The sequence below is a fragment of the Vicia villosa genome, unplaced genomic scaffold (assembly GCF_029867415.1).
Source record: "Vicia villosa cultivar HV-30 ecotype Madison, WI unplaced genomic scaffold, Vvil1.0 ctg.000456F_1_1, whole genome shotgun sequence".
Taxonomy (NCBI): Eukaryota; Viridiplantae; Streptophyta; class Magnoliopsida; order Fabales; family Fabaceae; genus Vicia; species Vicia villosa.
The window spans coordinates 290,242-318,207 of record NW_026705218.1 but is presented as its reverse complement, the minus strand read 5'-3'; the positions used below and the strand labels follow the sequence as shown (position 1 = coordinate 318,207).

The window sequence follows — 27,966 nt, the reverse complement described above, 5'->3', positions numbered from 1 at the left end:
TATGACATTTTATATGAAATGTGACACCCATGAGTTGGTGATTTTATTTGATTTATTTTCGTAAATTATATGCGAAATGTTTGTGGGATTTATTTTCGTAAGTATCTATTTATTTTTGGCTAATTAATATTTATCTAGAAATCAAACTAATTATTCTTAGTGTAGTCTCTTCTTGTAGCCCCGTTTTTCCATCCCCAAGATTCAACTTCTGACTTTGTTTAAGGAATCTAAATTCAATAACACTTCAAATGACTTAATTTTGTGAGAAAATTAATATTCTCATTTTAAACCTATAGAAGGATTACATGTAGTCCCCAAAGAAAATATATAACTCGTTGTATGTGACTTATAAATACATTTGTTACAAAGACAACTAATAGCATTTAATATAAATTAATTATAATTTTTATTATAAATTAATTACTTTAACGATTAAAGGGCCAAAGTTGTTTCATATTTTGTAAAAATAAAAATAAAAAAAAGACATCAGCAAAAAAACATAGTATTCATGACTCGTTCATGAAGACGTGGTAACTCGAGAACTTGAGATATACCGGATACACTGAATTTCTTTTGGGTTTCGGATTCATCAAATTTTATAAATTGTGATATCTGAGCCGCTGCTACATGAGCATAATAAATTGGTGCAACTGCAGTCATTTATAGATATTTTAAAACAAACGTGTTAATATATAATACACATAAAAATAATAATTCAATATTTAGTAAATAGTAGTTTTGGAAACATAAATTATATGATGGGAATGAAAAAGATAAGTGGAAGTTAGTGGAAATTATACCTATAGATATGGCATTTGTGCTTCTTTGATACCTATAAAAATTAAAATAATTGTTTGTTTTAAAATTCAATAACTTGCTAAAGAGTAATGAAGATTATTTATCAGGTGAGTCTTAAGTTTTTGTTTATAAAAGTAAGTTGACTACTTACACATAACATAAAGAATGCACAAATTCCTGCAAATTATCCGATGAGAATCCAATTTCATCATATAAAACATGGTAATGAGTAGGACGACTTGTACCCTATTTTAAAAAGAGGAATAATAGCCACATTAAAAATAATGAATTCAAATCATTATGTTTTCCTAAATCTTAATACCACTTACTCATAAAAATGTGTATTTAGTTTTTATAAAAGTAATTAATTGATCAAGTGTAAAATCACAAATTATTTCCCAAACATTATCAAGCTTCACAACTGATTTTGATAATTCTATAATTTTATATTAAGTGATAGATTATAATTATTTGATCATCTTAGTGAATATATTTTGTTGCTTGAAATCCAATTTTAAGTTATATGTAAATAATTTTAAGACATAATTTTATTCTATTACGTATATGTGAATAAACCTAGTCCTTAAAAATATAAAATTCTAAAGTCTTAATATTGGGTTAATATATAGCTATGCGGAAAAATTGCTTAAAAATCAGTTAAAACTCTATTTTGACAATGATACTTACAATTTTTCCAGCATGTGCACACATGTAAAAATCATTATTTTTAGGATGACATACAGTGTTATCAATAACGGTTCCTACACATAAATAAACATGTGATTATGTTATATATTAACTACATTTTTTGCTTAATTAATTCAGTTTTTATAATAAACCTGGTAAAACATTTTCTTGAGGAGCATTGACTTTGAAGAACCTAGTGTGATGATTCTTTTGAGCAACAATCAAAGTAAACTTTGGACACCAACTTTCATCAAAATGCTTGCATGCCTACACATTTAATTTAAATGAAATCCAACTATTTTATTCATGTAATTTTAATATTAAGGCTTAAAATTACATTGTGAAACATATACCTTTATGATTTCATCCAATTCAAAGTTGAGGATCTGGTTGAATTGTGATTCACTCACTCCATCCCTAAAATAAAATATATGACACCAATAGTTAAGATACTACTTGTCAAATCACGCCTTCCTTATAAAAATTACAATATATATAAAAAGTCCATGTCAGAAAACCTGAAAATTATAATTTGTTGAGGCTTTGTTCCTGAAGTTGCATAAAAGTCCTTAAGAACCTCACTATAGAGTGAAACAATGAGACAAATCAATACAATATTGATAAATTTTTTTTTTTTTATTAAATATTGATAATTTATAAGAATATTGTAACACCCTATAATTTTTAGTTTGTTGAATTGATCACACTCATTATAAAATACAAACCTGATGATACCATCATCCTTGGTATCTGAAACAGGCTCGAATAGAGACTGAATCATCTCTACTTTCGATGACTGACTACGAACTGTAGCTTTATAACGAGATATTTGAGGCCAATATCTTGAGCTAACTACCTGAATATTAAATCATATGTAAGTATAAACATTTATTGAAAAATATAAGCTCAAAATTATTCACCTATGATTTATACATGTTAATAGTAAAATGAAGATGCAAAGTTATACCATACCGCAACAACTGATGGTACATTTAATTGATATGGAGATCCATGTGAAACATCCATTCCAATAACCAATGTAGGTATGTTAGAAAATAATGGTATGGAACGCTCAATTTCGGATAACAAAAGAAAATTCATCCCACCAAGCTGCATGAAAGAATTGAATCACAAATAAAACATATGCATGTAAGAAAAATTATATTCAATATATGTTTACAAGAGACAATATTGTCATATATTTTTTATATATACCTTTGCATTGATTTTTAATAGTACATTAGTAATATAATTATCATTAATTTTTGTCGGAGCAATGCATTGAGTTGCAATCCCTTCATCAACAAGACATCTCTTTTTCCAAGGACCTATATATTACATATTTTATTATTATTTATTAACATTAGGATTTAATAATTTAATAATGAAAAAATAATGAAAAATGAACTAGGTAATTGAAGTTTGATGACTCATACCATAAATCTCGCAATTCTTTTTAACTGGAAGAATACACAAAAGAAGTTGAGCAGGAGGATGTGTAGGGGGTCCAGGTAGCTTGGATTTTATTATTTCATACATTGCAGAAACTCTAGAAGATGGTGACTCACTCCTATGACGCTCACTCTCCTCAAATATATGGAACGGAGAATCAAATAACTGCAAAAGTAAATAAAACTTAAAACACATGTGGAGTAAACATCAAATTAAATGTATTTTTCACTTTTTTTTAAATCTTACCATTCCTTTCATTTTAGAATATTTTTTAATCATATTACATAAATGTTCTATATCACATTGTGATGAAAAATTTACAATTGCCCAACGCTTAATCTTCACGGGTTCAACTAATTCCTGATATATGATGCTTACTATTAGAAAAACAAAAATTTATCTATTCAAGTGAAATAATATTAACTAAAATATTGCAACCTTATCATTAAAATTCCAGCTTCCATTTTGAGGACAAAATACATGTCCTTTTCCAACAACAAGCTGTAGAAAGAAATAATGATTTAAGAGTCATAAGTTAAAATAAAATATAAAAGAAATATAACATGATAACACATACTGTTGGAGCTTGCAAAACGCGACCATTAACTTGAGTAAAACAAGGTTTAATAGAAATCCCAAAAGAGCGAAGCATAGGCTCGTCATCATATCTACGACTTCTTAAAGACTGCAAGAACACTAATAATCATTTAAAACTACATATATCATTCATTTAAAAGTAAAATAGATTTATATAATCATGTTTAAGTTCACTAACATATAACAAAGCTTCTTTCCTTTCATGAGGACTATTTCTTGACTCTAACATCAATTGAGTCCTTTGCTTGTTGGACAATACCTTAGTATATCGTTGCAATGAAACCAATGTACATAACTGCAAAAATAATAACTTATTGCTATTTCTCTTTATAGGATAACCTTATTTAAATAATTAAAATTAATTTTATTACCTCCATAGGAAAATAAATTGGTTTTTTTGGTTTGCCAACATTAATACATGGCATATCAATAGAATAGTGAAGTTCGATATTTTTGTGGCGTTTATAGTATTCATAAATTGTAATTTCCTTTAATTGTGCTTCACCATTAACATCATTTTCTTTTTTAATTAAAAACCTGTAAAACATAAATAACGATTCTCATTGGTATTAAAAATATTTAATTAGCATGAAAAAATGGAGAAAATAAAATATTCATCTAATATTATATTTTGTTGATACTAAATTTAAGAGTATAAAGTATATAAAAACTTACTTTTGTGTTTTGCATGACATATCACTTAGTCCAATGATTTTGTACTCTCTATTATTAACTTTAACTCTAATATTTTTAAGCATTCTTTTTGCCTAAATTTAATAATGAATTAAACAGTCACAATACATAAACACAAAAATACCAATATTTATAGAGTAGCAATATAACCTTGCTCCAATCAATCCACTTTGGTTGCTGAATGTTTTGGTTATGGAGTAGGAAATCCACTACAGGACCGGGCTTTATAAGTAATGTAGCTGACACATCTTTGATAAAAGAGTAAAAAGAAATCAATCATAGTAAGAGAGAAACAATTTTTTAAAACATTTTTCCTTAACAACTTACCAACATTAAGAGACAAACCCATTTGCGTGGCCCTAAAGCTTGAATGGAAACCACGACAATATTGAATACCACCATCAAAGTTAGTTATATTCTTTGGATTGTCATGAAAATATGACTGGCGAATGCAGAGACATCCCCTAGAAGAAAAGTAGTTTAGATAAACAAACATGACTTCAAGCAATGAATTAAACAACAATAACAATCATATTCTTTAACTATTTGAGATAGGATATATAAATCACACATATTATAACCATCTATAATTTGTTAATTTCAAAGATAGAATGACAAAAATAAATTATAGAAGTTTTTATTTATTTAGACATACTCTTTTGTTGCATTTTGCCTCAATATAACACCCAAAACATTTAATACATCTTGGTAATGCTCTGATTTGTGACCTCGTAATGCATTTCCAATTTCTTGTAATGAGATTTTTCTTACATGACTAATCTCAACCTTAAAAGTTTTGGACTGAGACTGAAACCTCATTCTTTTGGTTGCATCGGGGTAATTTCCAACCCTAAAAAATAATTATGTCATCCTAGTTGATCAATTTGTGACTTAGTAGAAAAGTATAAAAGCACTCACATTTTTTAAATAAAACTAGTGATAATTACCTTATTGATGAAACTTCATCTAACACAACAATAAAATCTTGTCTAGTATGATGTAGAGAATCAAGAGTGAATAAATTTTTCTCACCATCATATGCAAAATTTTGACTTCTTAGTACATCGTATGTTTTACGAAGTTTGTCCATGACTTTTCTCCCCACACTTTTCGCTTCAACAGGTTTTCCATCTTGATAACGCAAAATAATCTAACAAATAATGTTTGATTATTTATAATATTACAAAGTATGAATATGCATTCTATTTATTTGAGTTTGAAAAGAACATGCATCCAAATAGAAAACAAGATAAAATTTAAACATGAAAAAACATACATTATAATGATATAAGTAACCTTCATTCTTAGTTAAGTCGATTTTAAAATGGTTAGTTAAGAGTTGCATCTTGTTTCCTTTGGATCCAAAATCTCTCCTAGCCATAGGTAGACGTTTCAAATTTGTAGTTTGGCTGGTTGACTTAATTGTAAACGCGAATTCCATTTCTTAGACTATGCTATATGAATGAAGATGAAAATATTACTATGTTTATTATTAAAAAGCAAGTAAACACTAACTTAATGAGAAATGAAAAAATAGATAGATTTCTTGGACAACATATTACATATAAATGAATTGTTTTACCAACTCCAACATATTTTAAAATACATGTGTTATATGTGAACAACTAAAAAAATTCCAAACTATAAAAATGTATAGTCCTAAAAAAACTAAAGTGAATTAAAAAATTGAAAAAATATAACAAAATAGACAAAAAAAAAATATAAATATATATGTCAATTCAAATGAAGTATTAAACCAGCAAAAAATATACATACATTAAAAGGTACCATAAAAAAATTAATATTAGCAAATTATATATATATATATATATATATATATATATATATATATATATATATATATATATATATATATATATATATATATATATATATATATAGATATATATATATATATATATATATATATATATATATATATATATATATATATATATATAGATATATAGATAAAATGAACATACACATTGAAAAATAACTTAAAGCAAAATAAATAATGCACAACACGATTAGTTAAAACAAAGATAACTTAGTTATAGTTTTGTTCTTCCTATTTTAATTCATTCATGAAATTAGTTCATCTATTTTAAATTTAAACAGTTTTGGTTTCCCTTTCATATTTTTCTTTGAAAAATAATTACATGTTTATTTTTTAAATGATGTGAAACAGATATTTTAATTTTTAATATTCTACAAAGATTTTTTTGTTTTGTTTTTATCTTATATTTTTGCTTTATGTGTCCATTTTTTAATGACGTGTATCTTATATTTTTATCTTTAAAGTTCTAATAAGAAAACTTATATGAATATTTATCACATTTCATAAGTGACATATCATTTAAAAATAGAGATATAATTAATTTTAATTGCAAAAATATAAGAGAAAATCAAAATTGTTTAAATTTTAAATAAGTAGACTATTTCTATGAATGAGATAAAGTGGATCAAAATTGTAATTCAATCAATAAAAAGATAAACACCCTAAATAAATGTATTTGAAGAAAAGAAAAAGTGAAAAATTATAAAAGAAAAATATATAAAAATACCTAGCATAAGAAAATTAAAGAAAAGTAAAAGTTGATAAAGTAGTTAATGGAACACTAAAATCATTAGCATATATCTTATATAAGAGAAAAATCAAATATTTCTTCAAGAAGGAAGGTAATACTCACATTCACATAAAAATGGTTTTTAGAAAATAAAATGAAGCAAACATGAGAGATGTTATTCTCATGAGTGGTGGTTAGTTAATAAAAATATCATGAAAAAGTTATAGTAGTGGTTAGTTAATAAAAACATCATAATAAATATAGAGTGGTGGTTTGTTAATAATATATCATGAAAATTGTATTTTAAAGAAGATTTTCAAACAAAAGTTATGAATTTAGTACAATCACTTAATATTTAAAGCATTAAGAATAAACACGTAGTCTTATATTTTCAATAGACAATGTGCTAATATTTTCTCACAGCATCAACAGACGAACAAAGGAAAAAAAATCCAAACACATATATATAGTTTATACGTAAAGTATGTTAGAACAAGATTTGTTCTGATCAATATTCTTAGTTTTGATGATAACAAGGATATGAATTTTGTGTGAGATAATGTGGTACTCTAATACATTGCAATTTCCATTTCAGGAAATATATAAAGAGTATGCACAAATCAGCGCTCAGAAGCTTTGTCTCAGAAGGTTCAGCATGCAACATCAGAACATGGTCTGACAAGACATCAGAAGATGGTCAAGGCAGAATCAGAACATGGGTCTATGAAAGCATCAGAAGAACTTGAGATCAGAAGCAGAAGCATTGAAGTTCTCATGGTATCACGCTCAGAAGCACTTCAAGGTCAGAAGACAAGAAGATGCTATGCACCAAGTTGTTTGACTCTGATGATATTCAAATATTTTATTCAAACATCAGATCAGAAGAAAGTACAGGTGGCAGGCTACGCTGACTGACAAAAGGAACGTTGGAAGCTATTAAAGGCAACGTCAGTAGACACAGCGTGAACAAGGCTCGAGGTAGTTGACAAAAGCGTGAAACATTAAAAGCAAAGCTGTACGGAACACGCAAAGCATTAAATGCGCCCAACGGTCATCTTCTCAAGCGCCTATAAATATGAAGTTCTGATGAGAAGCAAGGTTAACAACTCTGAACCAAATTCTGTGAATATTAACTTGCTGAAACGCTGTTCAATTCAAAGCTCAGAAACTTCATCTTCATCAAAGCTCACTACATTGCTGTTGTAATATATTAGTGAGATTAAGCTTAAACGTTAAGAGAAATATCACTGTTGTGATTATAGCTTTTAAGAAGCATTGTAAAACTCTTATTTGATTACATTAATTTGTAAGTAACTAGAGTGATCAAGTGTTGATCAGGATACTCTGGGAAGTCTTAGCTTGTGTCTAAGCAGTGTAATTAGAGTGATCACGTGGTGGTCAGGATACTCTAAGAAAGTCTTAGCTTGTGTCTAAGCATTTGTTCCTGGAGTGATCAGGTTGTGATCAGGATACTCTAGAAGACTTAGTCGCGGACTAAGTGGAAAACCATTGTAATCTGTTGAGATTAGTGGATTAAATCCTCAGGTGAGGTAAATCACTCCGTGGGGGTGGACTGGAGTAGTTTAGTTAACAACGAACCAGGATAAAAATAACTGTGCATATTGTTTTTATCGTTCAAGTTTTTAGACCACACTTATTCAAACCCCCCCTTTCTAAGTGTTTTTCTATCCTTCAATTGGTATCAGAGCCTAGTTCTAAGGTGCAAGCACTTAACCGTGTTTAGAAAAGATTCAGGAAGAGAAAAACGCTTCAGTAAAAGATGGCTGGTGAAATTCCAACAAATCCAGCTGCATCTACATCTGGCTCTGCTGAGCAATACAATGGTAACAATGTGTAATACGGTGAACTGACTTTTTATAATCGAAATGTCGCGGTTAAGCATGAGTCGCCACCGACTTTTATTTTATCCAAACAAATTCAGAAAGGCTAAAAGAAACAGAAAAAAACCTTTTAAAGAAATCTAAGTTCGGGGGGTAATTTATGCAAAGGGAAGGTGTAAGGCACCCTTTGCATCCATGGTTTTCCATGGGCTCTTAATTGCTTTGCTTGCTCGTTTTCAGAAAATGTAGATGAAAGAGGAAAAAAAATGGACTTTAGCTCGTAAATGAGCGTAGCCAGTTTTTGAAGAATCTTGAGAAAGAATATAGAAAATAGAGCATGGCAAGGCAATTAGGGGCAATTACCTTAAACTCAGATGATAGGTCTCTTTTTAGCCTTTCAGAATGAAAGGGTCAGTCCTTGCCATAAGAGGGCAGGAAGCCTTTCGTTTGGAGGTAAACGGGTCATCGAAATATCCTTCGCCATAAGACTGACCCATACCATAGGGAGGCAGGTAGTCAAAGGGAAAGACCAGAACAGCCTTATTCGTAGGCAACCAGAGGATACCTCAGCCTTTTCCGTAGGCAACTTCCGAGGGTCGAGATCATGCATATCGAAGGCAGCATCATTAGGGACCATGATCTTAATCGAGGCAACTGGCTAAGGTATCCTCGTATTCGAGGGACTGGCTATTCTGCAAAATAACACAAGGCAACAGGCAACAGGCAACAGGCAACAGGCAACAGGCAACCGGTAACAGGCAACAGGCAACAGGCAACAGGCAACCGGCAACAGGCAACAGGCAACAGGCAACAGGCAACAGGCAACAAGGCAACAGGCAACAAGGCAACAGAGAGGTTACCCCAAAAGAGTGCGTGTGTGCACCAATCACGTGATTCAATTCAGAATATATTATCTTATAATTAAATGGCTCTAATTCAGTTCAAGATTGCACTCCCTAAATTACTAACCACGCAATTTAAATAATATAATCACACAAATACGGGGGAAGGAAATTGTAACCAGCGGATCCCTTAATAGGGTTTGACATAAGTAATAATAAAGCATAAAATATTAAGGTTAGGGTTTAGGGTTACCAACACTGTAACCTTGGCGGTCAACAAACCCTGAAAATTGAAAAGGAAAGAATAAACAGAAGAGAGTGAGTGTATTATTTGTTCAGAGGCAACTAGGGTTAACCCTAAAATATAAACATAACATTACAGAAAAAGGGTAAAAGAAACTTAGCTTCGATTGATGAAGGTTGAGAATTGGAGGTAGATTGAAGCATTGACTCTGACCATCTGATAATTGCATAGAGAAATAAGAGGAAGTGAGTGTAGAGGGATTTCATTGACGGGGGCAGTCAAACCCTAATTAAAACAAAATAATAGGCGAAAAATATTAAATAAGAAGAAATTAGAACTTAGCTTCATTCTTTGACGTGGCGCGTAGTCGGAAGGTACTTGAAAAGTCAACCCTGAAAAGGCAAAGGCACAGAAAAAAGAAATATTTTTCAGTGTAGGCACGATCTTCGTAAACTCTGATTAGGACACAAGTTAACCATGGTGTAACACGGTGAACTGACTTTTATTTTTATAAGCAACAATGTTGCGGTGAGCATGAGTCGCCACCGACTTTTATTTTGTCCAATTTTAGGAAAGGTAAAAAGTACAGAAAAAGACCTTTTTGAAAGAAAACGGGCTCGGGGGGTAAGTTATGGAAAGGGAAGGTGCAAGCACCCTTTTCATCCGTAGTTATCTACGGGCTCTTAACTTGCTTAGCTCATGTTTTGTTTGTTTTGAATTGAAAAGGGACGTAAGGACTTTAGCGTAAATGCGTAGCCTTCGCCTTTGAAAAAGTTTTTGAAAAGATGTTTTTATTGAGCTAGGCAGGTTACGAGAACTACCCTAATTAACTGGTCTTTTTCTATGCTTTTTACGATTCCCAGGATTATCCATACTATACAGAAGTAGGAAATCCTTGTTTTATTGGACGTGCGGGTCATCGAAGGGTCATCGAGGTCGTTTGAAGGCAACAGGTAGAGGTACCTTAGCATTTTAGCGGGACTATCATTATTCTTCAAGGGACGAGATCATTTACCGAAAGCAACCTTAAGGGACATCGTGGGACTATGATCTTTTATGATGATTTTGTTCGAGGGTCATCGTTTTGCTAAGATACCTCTACATTCGAGGGACACGACCATTATTCGTAAGGCAACCAAAGAGGAGCGTACCCTAGGGGTGAGTGAGTGCAAGTGTGTTAATTCAAATATTTATCTTGAGTTAGTTATCTATGTCCAGTTATTATCTTGCCATACAATCCTATTAACCATACATCTAACAATTATATAGCAGTTTATATGGTGCGAAAAGGTAAAGTTCCTACGCTATTACATGGCTTCGGGGAGGGGAGTACATATCTCAAAATGGGGATAAAAAATAATTACAAACCCAAATAGAAATAAAAATAAAATTGCAAGTGTCTATGTCCAATGTCTTGATAACAATACCTCGCAAAAAATCAACAGAGCGTTAGTACAAATATATACAATGATGCGTGAATAAAATGACAAAAATTACTTGTAAATATTAAATACAATTATCAAAATAAAAATATAAAACTAACCATCTAAAGAAGAAAATAAAGGAATAACATTTTTTTTGGGTTTTTAATAAGGTGAGAAATTAAACTAAGAAAAATGAAATATTTTTGGTGTTATATTTGTTGTTTAAATTTAAATATATTAAAAACTAACTAAGACTAAACCAAATATTTTAAAAAAAGCATTACTTTAGCTTTGTATATTTCTTAATTATAATTTAAATTAAAAAATCTAAGCTAACTTAATTAAAATATAACTTATTAAATTAAAACTAAAAATAAAATTAAAAAAATGAGTGGCTAGTGACGTGAGGGCTGAATCCTCTTATTATTATTTTTTTATATTTTTATCATTTTCTTTTTTTTTTTAAACCAAGGAGAGGTGGTACAATATCATGTTCTTCCTCTCTCTGTTAACAAAACCAGGAGATCCATTCCTTTTCAAATTTACACATAACAAATTATAAACACAAAATAGAGGAAAAAGCACTTATCGGATCGGAAATGGTGACGGTAGCTAAATGAATCTCGCGGCAGTCCGGAGGCTTTCGCGATGTGATTGTGGTTGTCGGACGGTGTTACTCGCGGTGGCTCTGCTTCAGGCGTGGCCGGCGTCGGATCGGGTGGTTCTGAACCGGTTTTCGCCGGAGAGATTCTTCTTCTTTATCAACCTGTAAACCAAAAGTAAAAGCAAACACCAACAAACTGCATAATCAACAATAATTTGAATCTTTCCCTTTTTATTACTCTGCAAAACAAAGAAAAAGACTGAAACTTGATGTTATGTCATTCGGTCCTCTGCTATATCTTGCTTCTATTTGAAATGTTGCAAAAGATTGTAATTTTAATAGAACAAGATATAGTATCATGGTTTCCCAGATCTGGATTTGTGATTGAAAATATATATATGGTTAATTGTTAAAAAAAAATGAATTTACAGCTTCATGTTGAATTTGATTGAAACGCTTTGTTAGTGAATAGGACAAACAACAGTCTACGATAAAAAAAAAAGAGAAGTTAGAAATAAATAAAGCATGTTATGAACATCATCATCACACTGAGAAATATAATAAACCAAAAAAACGTCAGTTTGACATCATAGAGTTTAACAACAAATGAATTGAAAATAAAAAAATTGGTTTAATAATTAAAATTAAAATAGAGAAAAAATGGGGAGAATTGAGCAGAGTTTAGAGTTTTGTAGTGGTGTGAAAGGTTTGTTAAAAGATTGTTTACTGTACGTGATGCCGGTTAGAATAGGGTTAGAAAATTGGTGGAATTGTTAGTCGGGATAGAGAATAAGGGTTGGGGTTAGTTTTATAGTGCACCAATTTTGACCTAAAATTAAAAAAGGAAAAAACAAATATAATAAAAACTTTGATTAAAATTGATTGAGAATTAATAATATAATATTATATGCTGAAAATAACAAATTTGACTTTAAAAACTCTCTTTTTTGGATTTTTAAATATTTTATGATTTTTTTTATATTTTTGTGAATAAAATAGAAAAAGTGAAAAAAATAATATTTTAAAAATATCTAATTAAATAAATACGAAAATTAATTAAAAATAGTAGAAAAATACAATTTTGTGAAATTTTTTGAAAATAATTTAAACAGTAATAAAGTTAGTAACAAATAAAGGAAAAAAATGTCAAACATGGGATTTGAACCCGGGACCCTATACTTGCACACCTTACTTCTTACCAATTGTGCTATATTATTTATTCAAAATAAAAAGCCAATTGAAAGTTTATGAAGCATCGGTCAACAGTTTGCTATTTATTAAAATATAACAATTTAAGAGTAAACTATTATATTTTAAAAATAGACTTTAAATCGAATATTTATAAAATTCAGAATGTCAAATATAAATGAACCCGATATTTTATAAAAATCCAATTTTTGAAATAATTTTGAATTTTTTAAAAGTGTGGGCAAATTTTGGGGTATGACAGCTGCCCCTGTTCAATCTTCTTATATCTGAAGATGTAGACTGGCATGTATGCCTGTCGGGATCTGAGGGTAGAAGAGGATTGAACACTAGAATACCCATAAATTTGCCCTAGCTGAAGTAGGGACCTTTGTCGAAGATGGGCTTGAAGATGCCATCCAAGTGTTCTGGAGATGGGCTTAAAGATGCCATCTAGCTGAATGGGGGGTCATGCTTCCCGAGGTGTGTATATGATAGACCTTCAGACTGTTTGGGGTTCAAGCTTCCAAACGTATATCTGGGATAGAGATTCATAGATGTTCGGGGTTCGAGCTTCCGAGACATCTAACACAGAATTCAGATCATTCGGGGTTCAAGCTTCCGAAACATATCTGGCGTAGATTTCAGAACATCCGGGGTTCATGCTTCCGGAACGTTTCTGGCGTAGAGTTCAGATCATCCGGGGTTCAAGCTTCCGGAACATATCTGTCGTAGATTTCAGATCATTCGGGGTTCAGGCTTCCAAAACATATCTGGCGTAGATTTCAGAACATCCGGGGTTCATGCTTCCGGAACGTTTCTGGCGTAGAGTTCAGATCATCCGGGGTTCAAGCTTCCGGAACATTGATCCGCTGTCGCGCACGGATCAAAAACGAGTATTTTGAAAATATAGTGTAACGGTAACGACAACTCGGATATCGTTCTCACAAGGATTCTTGTTTCGTTACTAACTAATATAAATGAAATTGGGGGGGTTTATGATTTCAGAATTAACTTATAAAATAGAGTAAAATAAGTGATTATCAAAATAAGCTAAACGGCTAATCCTACTGATTCGGGTTCCGACTTATCATCGGTTATAATAACACCAATTCCTAAACGGCTTCGATCCTATTCGATTATGAGATTAATCAGACAAGCGCTTATCAAAATCATACGAGTTATGTTCCTGTTTACCGAATTAAGCAAACGGTTAAGAATATGACGAGTTAACGAGTAACACGCAATTAAATTTAGGAACATGCATACAATCGAATTTAATCAATTCTATCCTATGAACAACAATCGAATTAAGCAAACAATTGTAATCAAATTAAGCAAATGATTTCATAGAAAAGAATTGAACAGAAATCGAATTTAAATTAGTATTAGAATAACCTCAAAGCAATGGAATCCATAAGCAGTAGGATTTGCCTTCAGGAATTAGTTCTTCATTCTAATCATGAGACCAAAAGTAAAATTTGTGGCAAAAAAAGGTCTCTCCTATTCTAGCGGCTGCCAACCCTTATAAAACAAAATAAGGTTTTCTTCTCTACTAACTCAAACTGGGTCAAAAACATAACCCAAGCCCATAAACTAATGATCCAAAACTAAATAAAACTAATGTTGCAGCTTCAAACGAAATTCTGGAAAATATGCGCTCCGAATTTGACTTTGACTCCAACACAAAAGTCGTAGCTCTCTTTCTTAGCTTTCCGGCGATTATTAGAACGTCTCAATCGGATTCCTGGAACTCCAGTTATGATTGTTTCAGTGAAAGCTGTCAAAGCTGAAAATAAAATACGAAAATTAAATAACGATAAAAATAAACTGAAATATAAAAACATTGTAAAACATAAAAATAAATAAAGAAAAACATAGAAATGCTTAGTACAAATATGAAAGAATGTGCATTAAAATGCACTGATCAAACATATCTGCCGTAGATTTCAGAACATCCGGGGTTCATGCTTCCGGAACGTTTCTGTCGTAGATTTCAGATTATCCGGGGTTCAAGCTTCCGGAACATATCTGTTGTAGAATTCAGATCATTCGGGGTTCAAGCTTCCGAAACATATCTGCCGTAGATTTCAGAACATCCGGGGTTCATGCTTCCGGAACGTTTCTGTCGTAGATTTCAGATTATCCGGGGTTCAAGCTTCCGGAACATATCTGTTGTAGAATTCAGATCATTCGGGGTTCAAGCTTCCGAAACATATCTGCCGTAGATTTCAGAACATCCGGGGTTCATGCTTCCGGAACGTTTCTGTCGTAGATTTCAGATTATCCGGGGTTCAAGCTTCCGGAACATATCTGTTGTAGAATTCAGATCATTCGGGGTTCAAGCTTCCGAAACATATCTGCCGTAGTTTTTTAGAACATCCGGGGTTCATGCTTCCGGAACGTTTCTGTCGTGGAATTCAGATTATCCGGGGTTCAAACTTCCGGAACATATCTGTTGAGAATTCAGATCATTCGGGGTTCATGCTTCCGGAACGTTTCTGTCGTGGAATTCAGATTATCCGGGGTTCAAACTTCCGGAACATATCTGTTGAGAATTCAGATCATTCGGGGTTCAAGCTTCCGAAACATGTCTGTCGTAGTTTTTTCAGAACATCCGGGGTTCATGCTTCCGGAACGTTTCTGGCGTAGAATTCAGAACATCCGGGGTACAAGCTTCCGGAACATATCTGGCGTAGATTTCAGAACATCCGGGGTTCAAGCTTCCGGAATGTATATCTGATGTCGCTGTCTTCAGAATGTCTGGGGGTCAAGCTTCCAGGATGTCAAGATGAACCGTGCACTAGACATTTGTTGAGAATAACAGAAGGAACCGTACATCAGGTTGTAACAACATGAGTCATCTATTTAGACTATACTAGAATGCGCCGTCCATTAGGAGATGTCGAGAGAAGCCATACATTAGGCTATATCAGAAGAGGCCATACATTAGGCAAGCCGTACATTAGGCTATTTCAGAAGAGGCCATACATTAGGCGAGCCATACATTAGACTGTATTAGAAGGTGCCATACATTAGGCGAGCCATACATTAGGCTGTATCTGAAGGTACCATACATTAGGCGAGCCCTACATTAGGCTGTATCAGAAGGTGCCACACATTAGGCGAGCCATACATTAGGCTATATCACAAGGTGCCATACATTAGGCGAGCCATACACTAGGCTATATCAGAAGAGGCCATACATTAGGCGAGCCATACATTAGGCTGTATCATAAGGTGCCATACATTAGGCTGTATTTGATTCGTTGATGATACTTGCTTGACCGGTTGGTCGACCTGAAAGACAAAGTTAGTTTTATGAAATGTCATGATGCATGTATGGTATGTTTTTTTTTAAATGAATGAGAATGTTATGCATATGCCATGAGATGTATGATGCATGAATGCAAAATGTTGTTAACGATGACATCAAATTGTAGCAGTGTTTTGCGAGAAAAATAAATCCCTGGCTGTTCAGCGCCTTTGAGAGATTATTTGAATCTCGACTTGACTGCCCCAGATGAATTGGACAATAACATGTCATGCCCCTTGTACATATTGGCGTTTTAGCCAACTCAGTAAGTCGTGGAAATATTTCTACTCTTCGAAGCACTTCTAAAGCATGCCTGTCGGGAGGGCTTCCTGAGATTTGTGCTGTTATAAGCAATTTGCCCCAGTATCATGAGTTTAGGAACAATGCCCCCGATTAATCCGGGTCGGAGGTAATTTTCAACTATGCTTGGGTGAATGCCCCTGATTGTTCAATACTTCTGAGAGATTCTTCGAATCTTGACCTGATTACTCAATGGAGTATCCAACTGCTTTTGTGCCCCTGAGGGTGATCAGAATTTGAGATATTCTTGCTCGAACTCAACGGAGTTCTGAAGACAACTTGTCCCTTAAAATTTTCATCTGCAGTTCATGATGGAAGCTTTCCTGGTGTCAAGTACTTGTTCATACGCAAAGAATGTTTATTATGAGAAACATAATTCTAATGCAAAGTTCATGTTTGTCTTGAAGTTTTTTTTTTTTTTTTTTAAAAAATTTTTTTTTGAAAGGATGTCAAAACATCGATTTTTGTGAAAGATGGTGTGATACCAACTCAAACGTTTTAGCAAAACTCCCAGGAGTCGGTTTACCGTATTCTCCTTTACAGTATGCTTTCAAATTAACCCTGCTTCAATTAGGACTTTTGAGGGTTGTAGCGTGGCCAGGTTCATGGTTTTAAAAAAAGATTTTTAGGCTCAAAATTTATTGGTGCCCACCCCCTTCGTGATGTTCTCCAACCTAAGTTCAGTTAACTTGACGCGAGCATTCATCCTTCAAGAGGAGCTTGAGACGTACGATTGAGGAGTTGATGAGGTGTTTGGACATGGCAGTCACTTACCTTTTATTATTGGTGTCTGATCACACGATCTTGAATTTATAGACACACGAATTTGCCCCTTTTGTTGAGGATCTTTTTTGTTTCCCTAACTTTTGCCTGGACAAATTCTTTTGAATTCTGAGTTTGAAGTCCAGCGGGATGCCCTAACTTTTGCCTTAGTCATTTGTTTTCAAGTTATTGACTTAGCGGGCTTTCTTTCTTTTTTTTTTTAATTCGTTCTTTTTTTTTTTTTTTTTGAGCAAGTCGTATGATCCTGAGACGTCTTTGATTTGTTGGAAAGATTGTGACTGCCTCATTTCTTGGTCGACGAGGGATAGTCGTTGTTGTATCGTCATATTTGACCTCTTATTGCGCGAGAGATGACCACTGCGGTCTCGACTTTTCCTCAACCTTTTGAAGGATAACCATTGTTGTATCCTTATATGCGTGCTCCTGATGAATTTTGAATGCTCAACCAGGTTAACTGAACACTACCCTGCCCCTGGGTTAAATGCGAGGGTTTTCTCGTATAGAAAAATAAACTCCTACTTCAAGGCTCAAAGGGATTGACAAAGGACTAACTTCCTTATATCTCCAGTGTTTAGGGATCTGAATCAATGCCTGTACATCATCAACAGGGTTTTACTCGAAAGCATACCATTTGAGATTATAGGTATTATAGGTTCGTCATTCTCCCTTCAGAGTCATCATGCTTTATCACTGAGATTTTGGTATCACAAGCAAATAAAAACATATTAGAGCGAGAGCGAATGGATTTTTTCAAGACAAACATATTCAATGCATCATTATTATAGTTCAAAAATAAACAAGTATTGCATATAAACAGTATTGAACAAGAATAAGAAAGATTACGCATGAAAATGCATGAAATTACGAATTGCCAACATTGAGGAGATTTTCTCCGTATGGACTTATTGCTTCAGAAGGTCCATTGAGTCGAAGGAGAACTTCAAATTTGGCCTGCAAGTGTGAATATGATAGCCTTTGCATCAATCAAGTCTTGTACCTTATCTCGGATTGGTTGGCAATTATCGATCTACTGACCAAGTGCCCCAGAGAGGAAACCAAACCAAGTGTTCGTATCTGAACTACAGATTACTTCTAAGAAGAAGATTCTGACGAAGCCACAAAGGAGTTGTAAGTATCAAGCTTTAGGGATTTGAGGCAGAAAATGATAAGCTCGTTGTCTGGAAACCTGTTATGCAATGATATGTATGCAAATGCATATGCAATGTTTTCAAGGATCTTTTTGGAACCCAATTTGCAACATTGAAATGTAGTTGCAGCTTTGTTGAAGAACTACGACTTCCATCTCTGAACGTCCTTCTTTAAGAATCAGGCTCACCATATCCAGTGGGTCATAGCCTCTGATTCAGGGTATGGTACTTTTGAGCTTAAGAGCATGTGGCTAAAGGAAAATAAATCCTCTTGCCCCTTGATAAGAACTGTACCCTTGAGTTTGAAGACATTTGGCTAGAGGAAAATAAATCCTCTTGCCCCTTGATAGGAATTTTACCCTTGAGTTTAAAGGCATGTGGCTAGAGGAAAATAAATCCTCTTGCCCCTTGATAGGAATTGTACCCTTGAGTTTGAAGGCATGTGGCTAGAGGAAAATAAATCCTCTTGCCCCTTGATAGGAATTGTACCCTTGAGTTTGAAGGCATCTGGCTAGAGGAAAATAAATCCTCTTGCCCCTTGATATAAATTTAGGCTCTTGATAGTCCTTCCATAGTACCTGGAAAGTATGTGTTATGAATCCCTAAGATCCTTGAAAAAGGTTAGTCAGCATGTTAGGTAAAAGCATAAGGTAATATGGACAAGTAAGTCCTACACACAAAACCTGTATGAACAAATCCTGCAAGGAAACCAAACGATTAGGGTATAAATAAACCTTGCAAGAAAACCAACGGTTAGATAATGAATACAAACAAGTCACACAAGTAGCCTTAGGTTTAAAGGCTTGCATGAAGTTCAAAGGTAAGTACCCTCCCACTGAAGTTTAGTTGGTTCAACCTGTCCTAGATAAAGATCGGGTTCTAGGGAGCTCATATCATTGACCTTTCTCGAAGGCGCTTATTTCAGTTCGGCGATCGAATCACCAACCGAAAAGGTCCCGAAAGTCCAGTCCATATGAGTGTAGCTTCGAGTATCAACCAACTTCAGTCGGAACCAAAGCCAGCCATCTCGCTACTTTCTAAAAGGCCAAAGTTTAGTTCAACTAAGGTTCTAGGGGCGAATTAGTGCTTAATGACACCACGTGGTAGCCAAGCATTTCCTCGAGTCGGATCCCAAGGAACACCAGGACAAACCAATGTGTCGCACTAACGATGGCCATCAGATCAACCACATCAGTATACGCTGTGCAGTCTCCTTGATCTCATGCCATTTACCTAAGGTACTCAGATCCGGGTGTAGGATCTTTCACACAATAACAATCCCAAACAACCTTTAAGAATAAAGCATACAAACAAACAATTAAAAACAATTATAATGAACTAAGCCCTAAGGTAAACCCCTCTTAAAGAATCCCCAGCAGAGTCGCCAGTTCTGTAACACGGTGAACTGACTTTTATTTTTATAAGCAACAATGTTGCGGTGAGCATGAGTCGCCACCGACTTTTATTTTGTCCAATTTTAGGAAAGGTAAAAAGTACAGAAAAAGACCTTTTTGAAAGAAAACGGGCTCGGGGGGTAAGTTATGAAAAGGGAAGGTGCAAGCACCCTTTTCATCCGTAGTTATCTACGGGCTCTTAACTTGCTTAGCTCATGTTTTGTTTGTTTTGAATTGAAAAGGGACGTAAGGACTTTAGCGTAAATGCGTAGCCTTCGCCTTTGAAAAAGTTTTTGAAAAGATGTTTTTATTGAGCTAGGCAGGTTACGAGAACTACCCTAATTAACTGGTCTTTTTCTATGCTTTTTACGATTCCCAGGATTATCCATACTATACAGAAGTAGGAAATCCTTGTTTTATTGGACGTGCGGGTCATCGAAGGGTCATCGAGGTCGTTTGAAGGCAACAGGTAGAGGTACCTTAGCATTTTAGCGGGACTATCATCATTCTTCAAGGGACGAGATCATTTACCGAAAGCAACCTTAAGGGACATCGTGGGACTATGATCTTTTATGATGATTTTGTTCGAGGGTCATCGTTTTGCTAAGATACCTCTACATTCGAGGGACACGACCATTATTCGTAAGGCAACCAAAGAGGAGCGTACCCTAGGGGTGAGTGAGTGCAAGTGTGTTAATTCAAATATTTATCTTGAGTTAGTTATCTATGTCCAGTTATTATCTTGCCATACAATCCTATTAACCATACATCTAACAATTATATAGCAGTTTATATGGTGCGAAAAGGTAAAGTTCCTACGCTATTACATGGCTTCGGGGAGGGGAGTACATATCTCAAAATGGGGATAAAAAATAATTACAAACCCAAATAGAAATAAAAATAAAATTGCAAGTGTCTATGTCCAATGTCTTGATAACAATACCTCGCAAAAAATCAACAGAGCGTTAGTACAAATATATACAATGATGCGTGAATAAAATGACAAAAATTACTTGTAAATATTAAATACAATTATCAAAATAAAAATATAAAACTAACCATCTAAAGAAGAAAATAAAGGAATAACATTTTTTTTGGGTTTTTAATAAGGTGAGAAATTAAACTAAGAAAAATGAAATATTTTTGGTGTTATATTTGTTGTTTAAATTTAAATATATTAAAAACTAACTAAGACTAAACCAAATATTTTAAAAAAAGCATTACTTTAGCTTTGTATATTTCTTAATTATAATTTAAATTAAAAAATCTAAGCTAACTTAATTAAAATATAACTTATTAAATTAAAACTAAAACTAAAATTAAAAAAATGAGTGGCTAGTGACGTGAGGGCTGAATCCTCTTATTATTATTTTTTTATATTTTTATCATTTTCTTTTTTTTTTTAAACCAAGGAGAGGTGGTACAATATCATGTTCTTCCTCTCTCTGTTAACAAAACCAGGAGATCCATTCCTTTTCAAATTTACACATAACAAATTATAAACACAAAATAGAGGAAAAAGCACTTATCGGATCGGAAATGGTGACGGTAGCTAAATGAATCTCGCGGCAGTCCGGAGGCTTTCGCGATGTGATTGTGGTTGTCGGACGGTGTTACTCGCGGTGGCTCTGCTTCAGGCGTGGCCGGCGTCGGATCGGGTGGTTCTGAACCGGTTTTCGCCGGAGAGATTCTTCTTCTTTATCAACCTGTAAACCAAAAGTAAAAGCAAACACCAACAAACTGCATAATCAACAATAATTTGAATCTTTCCCTTTTTATTACTCTGCAAAACAAAGAAAAAGACTGAAACTTGATGTTATGTCATTCGGTCCTCTGCTATATCTTGCTTCTATTTGAAATGTTGCAAAAGATTGTAATTTTAATAGAACAAGATATAGTATCATGGTTTCCCAGATCTGGATTTGTGATTGAAAATATATATATGGTTAATTGTTAAAAAAAAATGAATTTACAGCTTCATGTTGAATTTGATTGAAACGCTTTGTTAGTGAATAGGACAAACAACAGTCTACGATAAAAAAAAAAGAGAAGTTAGAAATAAATAAAGCATGTTATGAACATCATCATCACACTGAGAAATATAATAAACCAAAAAAACGTCAGTTTGACATCATAGAGTTTAACAACAAATGAATTGAAAATAAAAAAATTGGTTTAATAATTAAAATTAAAATAGAGAAAAAATGGGGAGAATTGAGCAGAGTTTAGAGTTTTGTAGTGGTGTGAAAGGTTTGTTAAAAGATTGTTTACTGTACGTGATGCCGGTTAGAATAGGGTTAGAAAATTGGTGGAATTGTTAGTCGGGATAGAGAATAAGGGTTGGGGTTAGTTTTATAGTGCACCAATTTTGACCTAAAATTAAAAAAGGAAAAAACAAATATAATAAAAACTTTGATTAAAATTGATTGAGAATTAATAATATAATATTATATGCTGAAAATAACAAATTTGACTTTAAAAACTCTCTTTTTTGGATTTTTAAATATTTTATGATTTTTTTTATATTTTTGTGAATAAAATAGAAAAAGTGAAAAAAATAATATTTTAAAAATATCTAATTAAATAAATACGAAAATTAATTAAAAATAGTAGAAAAATACAATTTTGTGAAATTTTTTGAAAATAATTTAAACAGTAATAAAGTTAGTAACAAATAAAGGAAAAAAATGTCAAACATGGGATTTGAACCCGGGACCCTATACTTGCACACCTTACTTCTTACCAATTGTGCTATATTATTTATTCAAAATAAAAAGCCAATTGAAAGTTTATGAAGCATCGGTCAACAGTTTGCTATTTATTAAAATATAACAATTTAAGAGTAAACTATTATATTTTAAAAATAGACTTTAAATCGAATATTTATAAAATTCAGAATGTCAAATATAAATGAACCCGATATTTTATAAAAATCCAATTTTTGAAATAATTTTGAATTTTTTAAAAGTGTGGGCAAATTTTGGGGTATGACACATGGTTAATAAAATAATAAACTAATTGAAATAATACCGAAGTTATGGAGAAAAATCGAGAGTTCGAGTCAATGTATCACTTAAATAATTATTGGATGTAATCCTAATTATTTAACTGATAAGAAATTTATTTGAAAACAATATTGAAATTTCATATAAAAAACAACAATCATAAATAAAATCCTAAAAAGGAATCGAGCTTCCGATAAAAATAAAATAATCATAATTTTTCTATGGTGAAATTTTATCAAGATAAAAATTGATTTTATAAAAATATGTATAATAGTAGTTTAAGAAAATAAAAATAAGAAAATCAAATAAAATAGGTTTATATATAAAAAAAAATAAACAAAACTTAGCTGGGATTCTGTGTGGGCAGCCTTTGAATGTCCATGGTGGAATTACATGCTGAGAAGCGATTGATCCATCATTGGCAAGATCTGACGGTGGATAGGGGTGGTGTATCGTGCGCCCAGGGGAGAACGCGCGCACCAGATCCACCTGCAGGTTATGTTAAGAAATAAATTCAAAAATAACGCAATAGGCAGGGTTCGAACCCATGCCCTTGCATGCCAAGCGCTTAAGATTCATACGCCAACCACCAGGCCGCTTTATCTTCGTTCTCAAATAAGCCTCACGTGAAAAATATATAAAAACCAATAAAATTAATTTTAACTAAAACGCGCGCGGCCACCATCTTCTTCTTCGTTGGGAAATTTTTGAAATCTGCTACGATTCAGCTTTTGTTCAGCCGCGATTTTCACTATAGCTAAAACCTGTCAACATTAAGCTCACCAAATACATCAAATAAATTTCCTATGAAAATATGGTTCAAATATAAATCATCTTCTGAATACGATGGAACCCTTAATTTGGGTCAATTCGGTCCCTAGCTTAGGTTCCCCAATTTGGGGCTCCTAAACCCTAACCATGGTGGATTGTTCAAACCTCAAAGAAAATTAAATTAATTGTACAGAAACATACTAATCATTAACCTGAACACAAATCCACAATCAAAATCTGTTTATGATGCATATGTGAACACAACCAAGCGAAAAAACGAAAAGGCAAACCGTGGTAAATTATGGATGCTTCTGAGCGCGGAAGCCTTGGCAAACGATTTGAATCGCTCCAGAGATGTTCAAAGAGCACGTTTGAATCACCAAGACTTCTTGAATTCGCCTACAACCTTGAATTCGACCTCTCTTTCTTCTTGAAATTCTGAGTTCTTCACTTTGGTTCTCTCCGCCGAAATCCTCCCCCTTTTATGATCAGGTTTGATTGTGGTTTTATAGTGAAACAAATTAGGGCCAGAGAAACCATCCAAGTATCTTTGTTTTTTCAATTAAATCTTTGATTTGGAACTTGATTGAAAGTTGCTAGTTTTAAGGAATATCTTGCCCAAAATTCTCTCTAATCCTTTTTGCCACGGATCTTTAATCCAATACTCTTAATATTTGATCCCAACACAGGTTTAGCATAAAATCAATGATTTTTCCAATATTTATTTCAATTAAAATTGAATTTAAATTACTTAAATCCAAAAATAAATAAAGGAGAGCATGTGATTGGGCTTAGAGGCTATGGATATGCTTAGGGTGTTAACTTGGGCCATTAGAAATAAAGCTCCATAAATTCACCCATAATTTTATATTTTTATCTAATTTATTTGTCCTTTATTTGAAATAAAATTCAAACAAATATTAAATAAAATTATTAAAAATATGGGAATTGCCTTAGAGCCATTGGTTCATTGATTTTCTTTCAGAACAACGAAACCCTAATTCTCTGAGCCTTGTTTAGGAGAGGATGTCTTTGAACATTGTGCCTTGATTTTGAATTTGAACAAGAGAAATGGTATGGGCAAATTTTGGGGTATGACAGCTGCCCCTGTTCAATTATCTTAAACCTGAAGATGTAGAGTGGTTTGTATGCCAGTCGGTATCTGAAGGTGGAAGATGATTGAACACTAGAATACCAAGAAATTTCCCGTAGCTGAAGTAGGGACTTTTGTCGGAGATGGGCTTAAAGATGCTATCTAGGCCTTGAGAGAAAGTTTATTGGAGACTGACTTAGATCTAAGTCTTTTGATCTATCCATGGAGGATATTCGAAACTAAGTATCAGAACTAAATCGTCGTCTTGATTATCTCTGAACTATCTTCGAAATAATTGTCACAATTAAATCTCTATCTTGATTATCTCTGAATTATCTTTGGAGGATACCCAAAATTAAGTGTCAGAATTTAATAAGTATCTTGATTATCTTTGAACTGTTAAGTATCAGAATTAAATCTCTATCTTGATTATCTCTGAACTATCTTTGGAGGATACCCAAAATTAAGTGTCAGAATTAAATAACTATCTTGATTATCTCTGAACTATTTTTGGAGGATACCCAAAATTAAGTGTCAGAATTAAATAACTATCTTGATTATCTCTGAACTATCTTTGGAGGATACCCAAAATTAAGTGTCAGAATTAAATAACTATCTTGATTATCTCTGAACTATTTTTGGAGGATACCCAAAATTAAGTGTCAGAATTAAATAACTATCTTGATTATCTCTGAACTATCTTTGGAGGATACCCAAAATTAAGTGTCAGAATTAAATAACTATCTTGATTATCTCTGAACTATTTTTGGAGGATACCCAAAATTAAGTGTCAGAATTAAATAACTATCTTGATTATCTCTGAACTGTTAAGTATCAGAATTAAATCTCTGTCTTGATTATCTCTGAACTATCTTTGGAGGATACCCAAAATTAAGTGTCAAAATTAAATCTTCGTCTTGATCATTTCTGAACTATCTCTAGAAGATATCCAAAATTAAGTGTCAGAACTAAATCTTTGTCTTGATCATTTCTGAACTATCTCTGGAGAACATCCGGAACTAAGTATCAGAATTTAGATATATGTGTTGATTATCTCTGAGCTATCTTTGGAAGATATCCAAAATTAAGTATCAGAACTAAATCTCCATCTTGAATGAGCGTCAGAATTAAATCTTTGATTAGATTATCTCTGCACTATATCTAGAAGACAATGTTTATTTGATTGTAGAAGTAGGCTGAAAAAGGAACATTAGTTTTATGCAATGTTGTGATGCATGTATTGTAATGTTTATGAATGAAAGTGTTATGCATAGGCAATGAGGCGTATGTATGTTATGTATGAATTTACTATGACACATGATGTATGAAAATGATTTATGCTATTTGGAGTATCTTGAGAAAACAAATCTCTGTATCATTGTGATTTTGTCGTTTGATTTTGTCTTGAAGAAGTACAGCTGGGGATTTATGATTCTTGCTTGGGGATGATCAGTAACTTGATGTACCCTGATTGGGAATAAAGACATTAATAAACCATGTTGGTGAAGAGCAAAGTGTTGGAGAAACAACAGTGTTGAAGATGTAAACTCTGTTGGGGGATCCATATTTGTGTTGGGACGAGAGCTTTTGAAGATATCTTCTTAATGATTACTCTGTGGGGATATGGTCTTATGAACCTGGCTCTGTGGGGAGATGTGGGTGTCTTAAAAGTTGCCCCCAGTATCATAGTAACTTACTACTTGATTCAGGACACGCCACTGAGTATTGATCAAGATGTTGAACTGGACTTGCATAGATTTGCCCCAGTTATCAGGAACTTTGGAAAGATTCGCCTTGCGAGGATTTTATGAGATGTTCACTATGGGCGATATGCCTCCAGTAATCATAGGCTCATGACAATGTCTCACGTTGATTGGGGAGTAGCTTTAGATATACTTGGATGCATGCCCCTGATTGTTCGAGCATCCATGAGAGATTCTCGGAATCTTGACTCGATTGCCCCAGATTGATTGGACAAAACATGTCATGCCCCTTGTATACGTAAGAGACATGGCTTCTTGGAATAATTTTGTTTGTCGGGATAACCTTCAGTCATTAGTTGTACCCTGTGCAGGTTCTTTCTGATGCTAACATTTGAAATTATGTAGCAGAATATGTTTAATAATGAATTCATGAGATGCAATGCATACGTTTGTCTTGAGTTTTTGAAAACATTTAAAATCGGATGTAATAAAGCATGACATTTGTAAAACATGATATTTGTAACAACGTGGTGTTTGTAAAAACGTGGTGTTTGTAAAAACGTGATATCAACTCGGCATTTGTGGTAAACCTCAAGGAGTCAGGATACCTTTAACGTGATATCAACTCGGCATTTGTGGTAAACCTCAAGGAGTCAGGATACCTTTTTGGTGACAGTATGCTTTCGAACTAACCATGCTTCAATTAGGACTTTCAAGGGTTGTAACGTGGCTTGGTTCACGGTTTTAGAAACAAAGGATAAAGGCTCAAAGTTTATTTATACCCACCCCTCTTCGTGATGATCTTCAGTCCTAAACTCAGTTAATTCAACTTATGCACTCGGGTTCCAAGAGATTTCTGGATTTGCGCCTTTGATAATGTTGATGGTTCGCAAACAAAGAGAATTTTTGAGATGACAGTCACTTCTTTCTTTTGGTAGTCAAAACTTTGAGTTGTCCAAGAGTTTATTGACTTTTTCTTTCTTCATCTTTTTGATATCCCTAACTTTTGCCTGAACTGTCTATTTTGAGCTTACAGTCAGCGGGATGCCTTGATTTTTTTGCCTAAGTCATCTTTTGATTTTTTGACTTAGCGGGCTTTTCTTTGTATATGTGTTTTTTTCATTTCATTTTTTTTCATTTTTTTGAAAGATATTGACTGCCTTGTTTGATGATTGATGAACCGTCCTTGTCTTTTGATTGACATTTCCAACACTTCTTTGATGTGTGCGGTTGAACGTTTGTGATTGAAACCTTTGTCGAAAGGTGTACTAAATGATTCTCTTAAAATAGAATGCACAACCAAATTAACTGAGAACTACCCTGCCCCAGGTTATGATCAAGGGTTTTAATTAGTACAAGAAAGAAACTTCTACTTCTTAAGCTCAAAGGGGTTGACGAGGGATTAACATCCTTATATCTCCACTGTTTAGGAATTGAAACAATGCCTGTACATCGTTAGCATAGTCCACTCAAAAGCATACTGTATGAGGTTGCGGTATCGTTTTCGTCATCCTCC

At 33.3% G+C, this 27,966-nt stretch overlaps 1 protein-coding gene across 1 annotated transcript; it reads right to left on the bottom strand.

Annotated features, from left to right (window-relative positions):
* Nucleotides 1–486: 486 nt before the first annotated feature.
* On the bottom strand, nt 487–5,668 carry LOC131628484 (protein argonaute 4A-like). The gene is made up of 22 exons (XM_058899324.1): nt 5,504–5,668; nt 5,175–5,377; nt 4,883–5,077; nt 4,555–4,691; nt 4,378–4,475; nt 4,210–4,301; nt 3,906–4,071; nt 3,713–3,829; nt 3,515–3,622; nt 3,376–3,438; nt 3,184–3,297; nt 2,922–3,102; nt 2,701–2,813; nt 2,458–2,595; nt 2,211–2,341; nt 2,004–2,066; nt 1,839–1,902; nt 1,638–1,752; nt 1,486–1,559; nt 950–1,044; nt 801–832; nt 487–650 (listed from the first exon to the last, which is right to left on the bottom strand). The coding sequence occupies exons 1-22, from the start codon at nt 5,666–5,668 to the stop codon at nt 487–489; spliced, it is 2,628 nt and encodes an 875-aa protein (XP_058755307.1).
* Nucleotides 5,669–27,966: the final 22,298 nt, after the last annotated feature.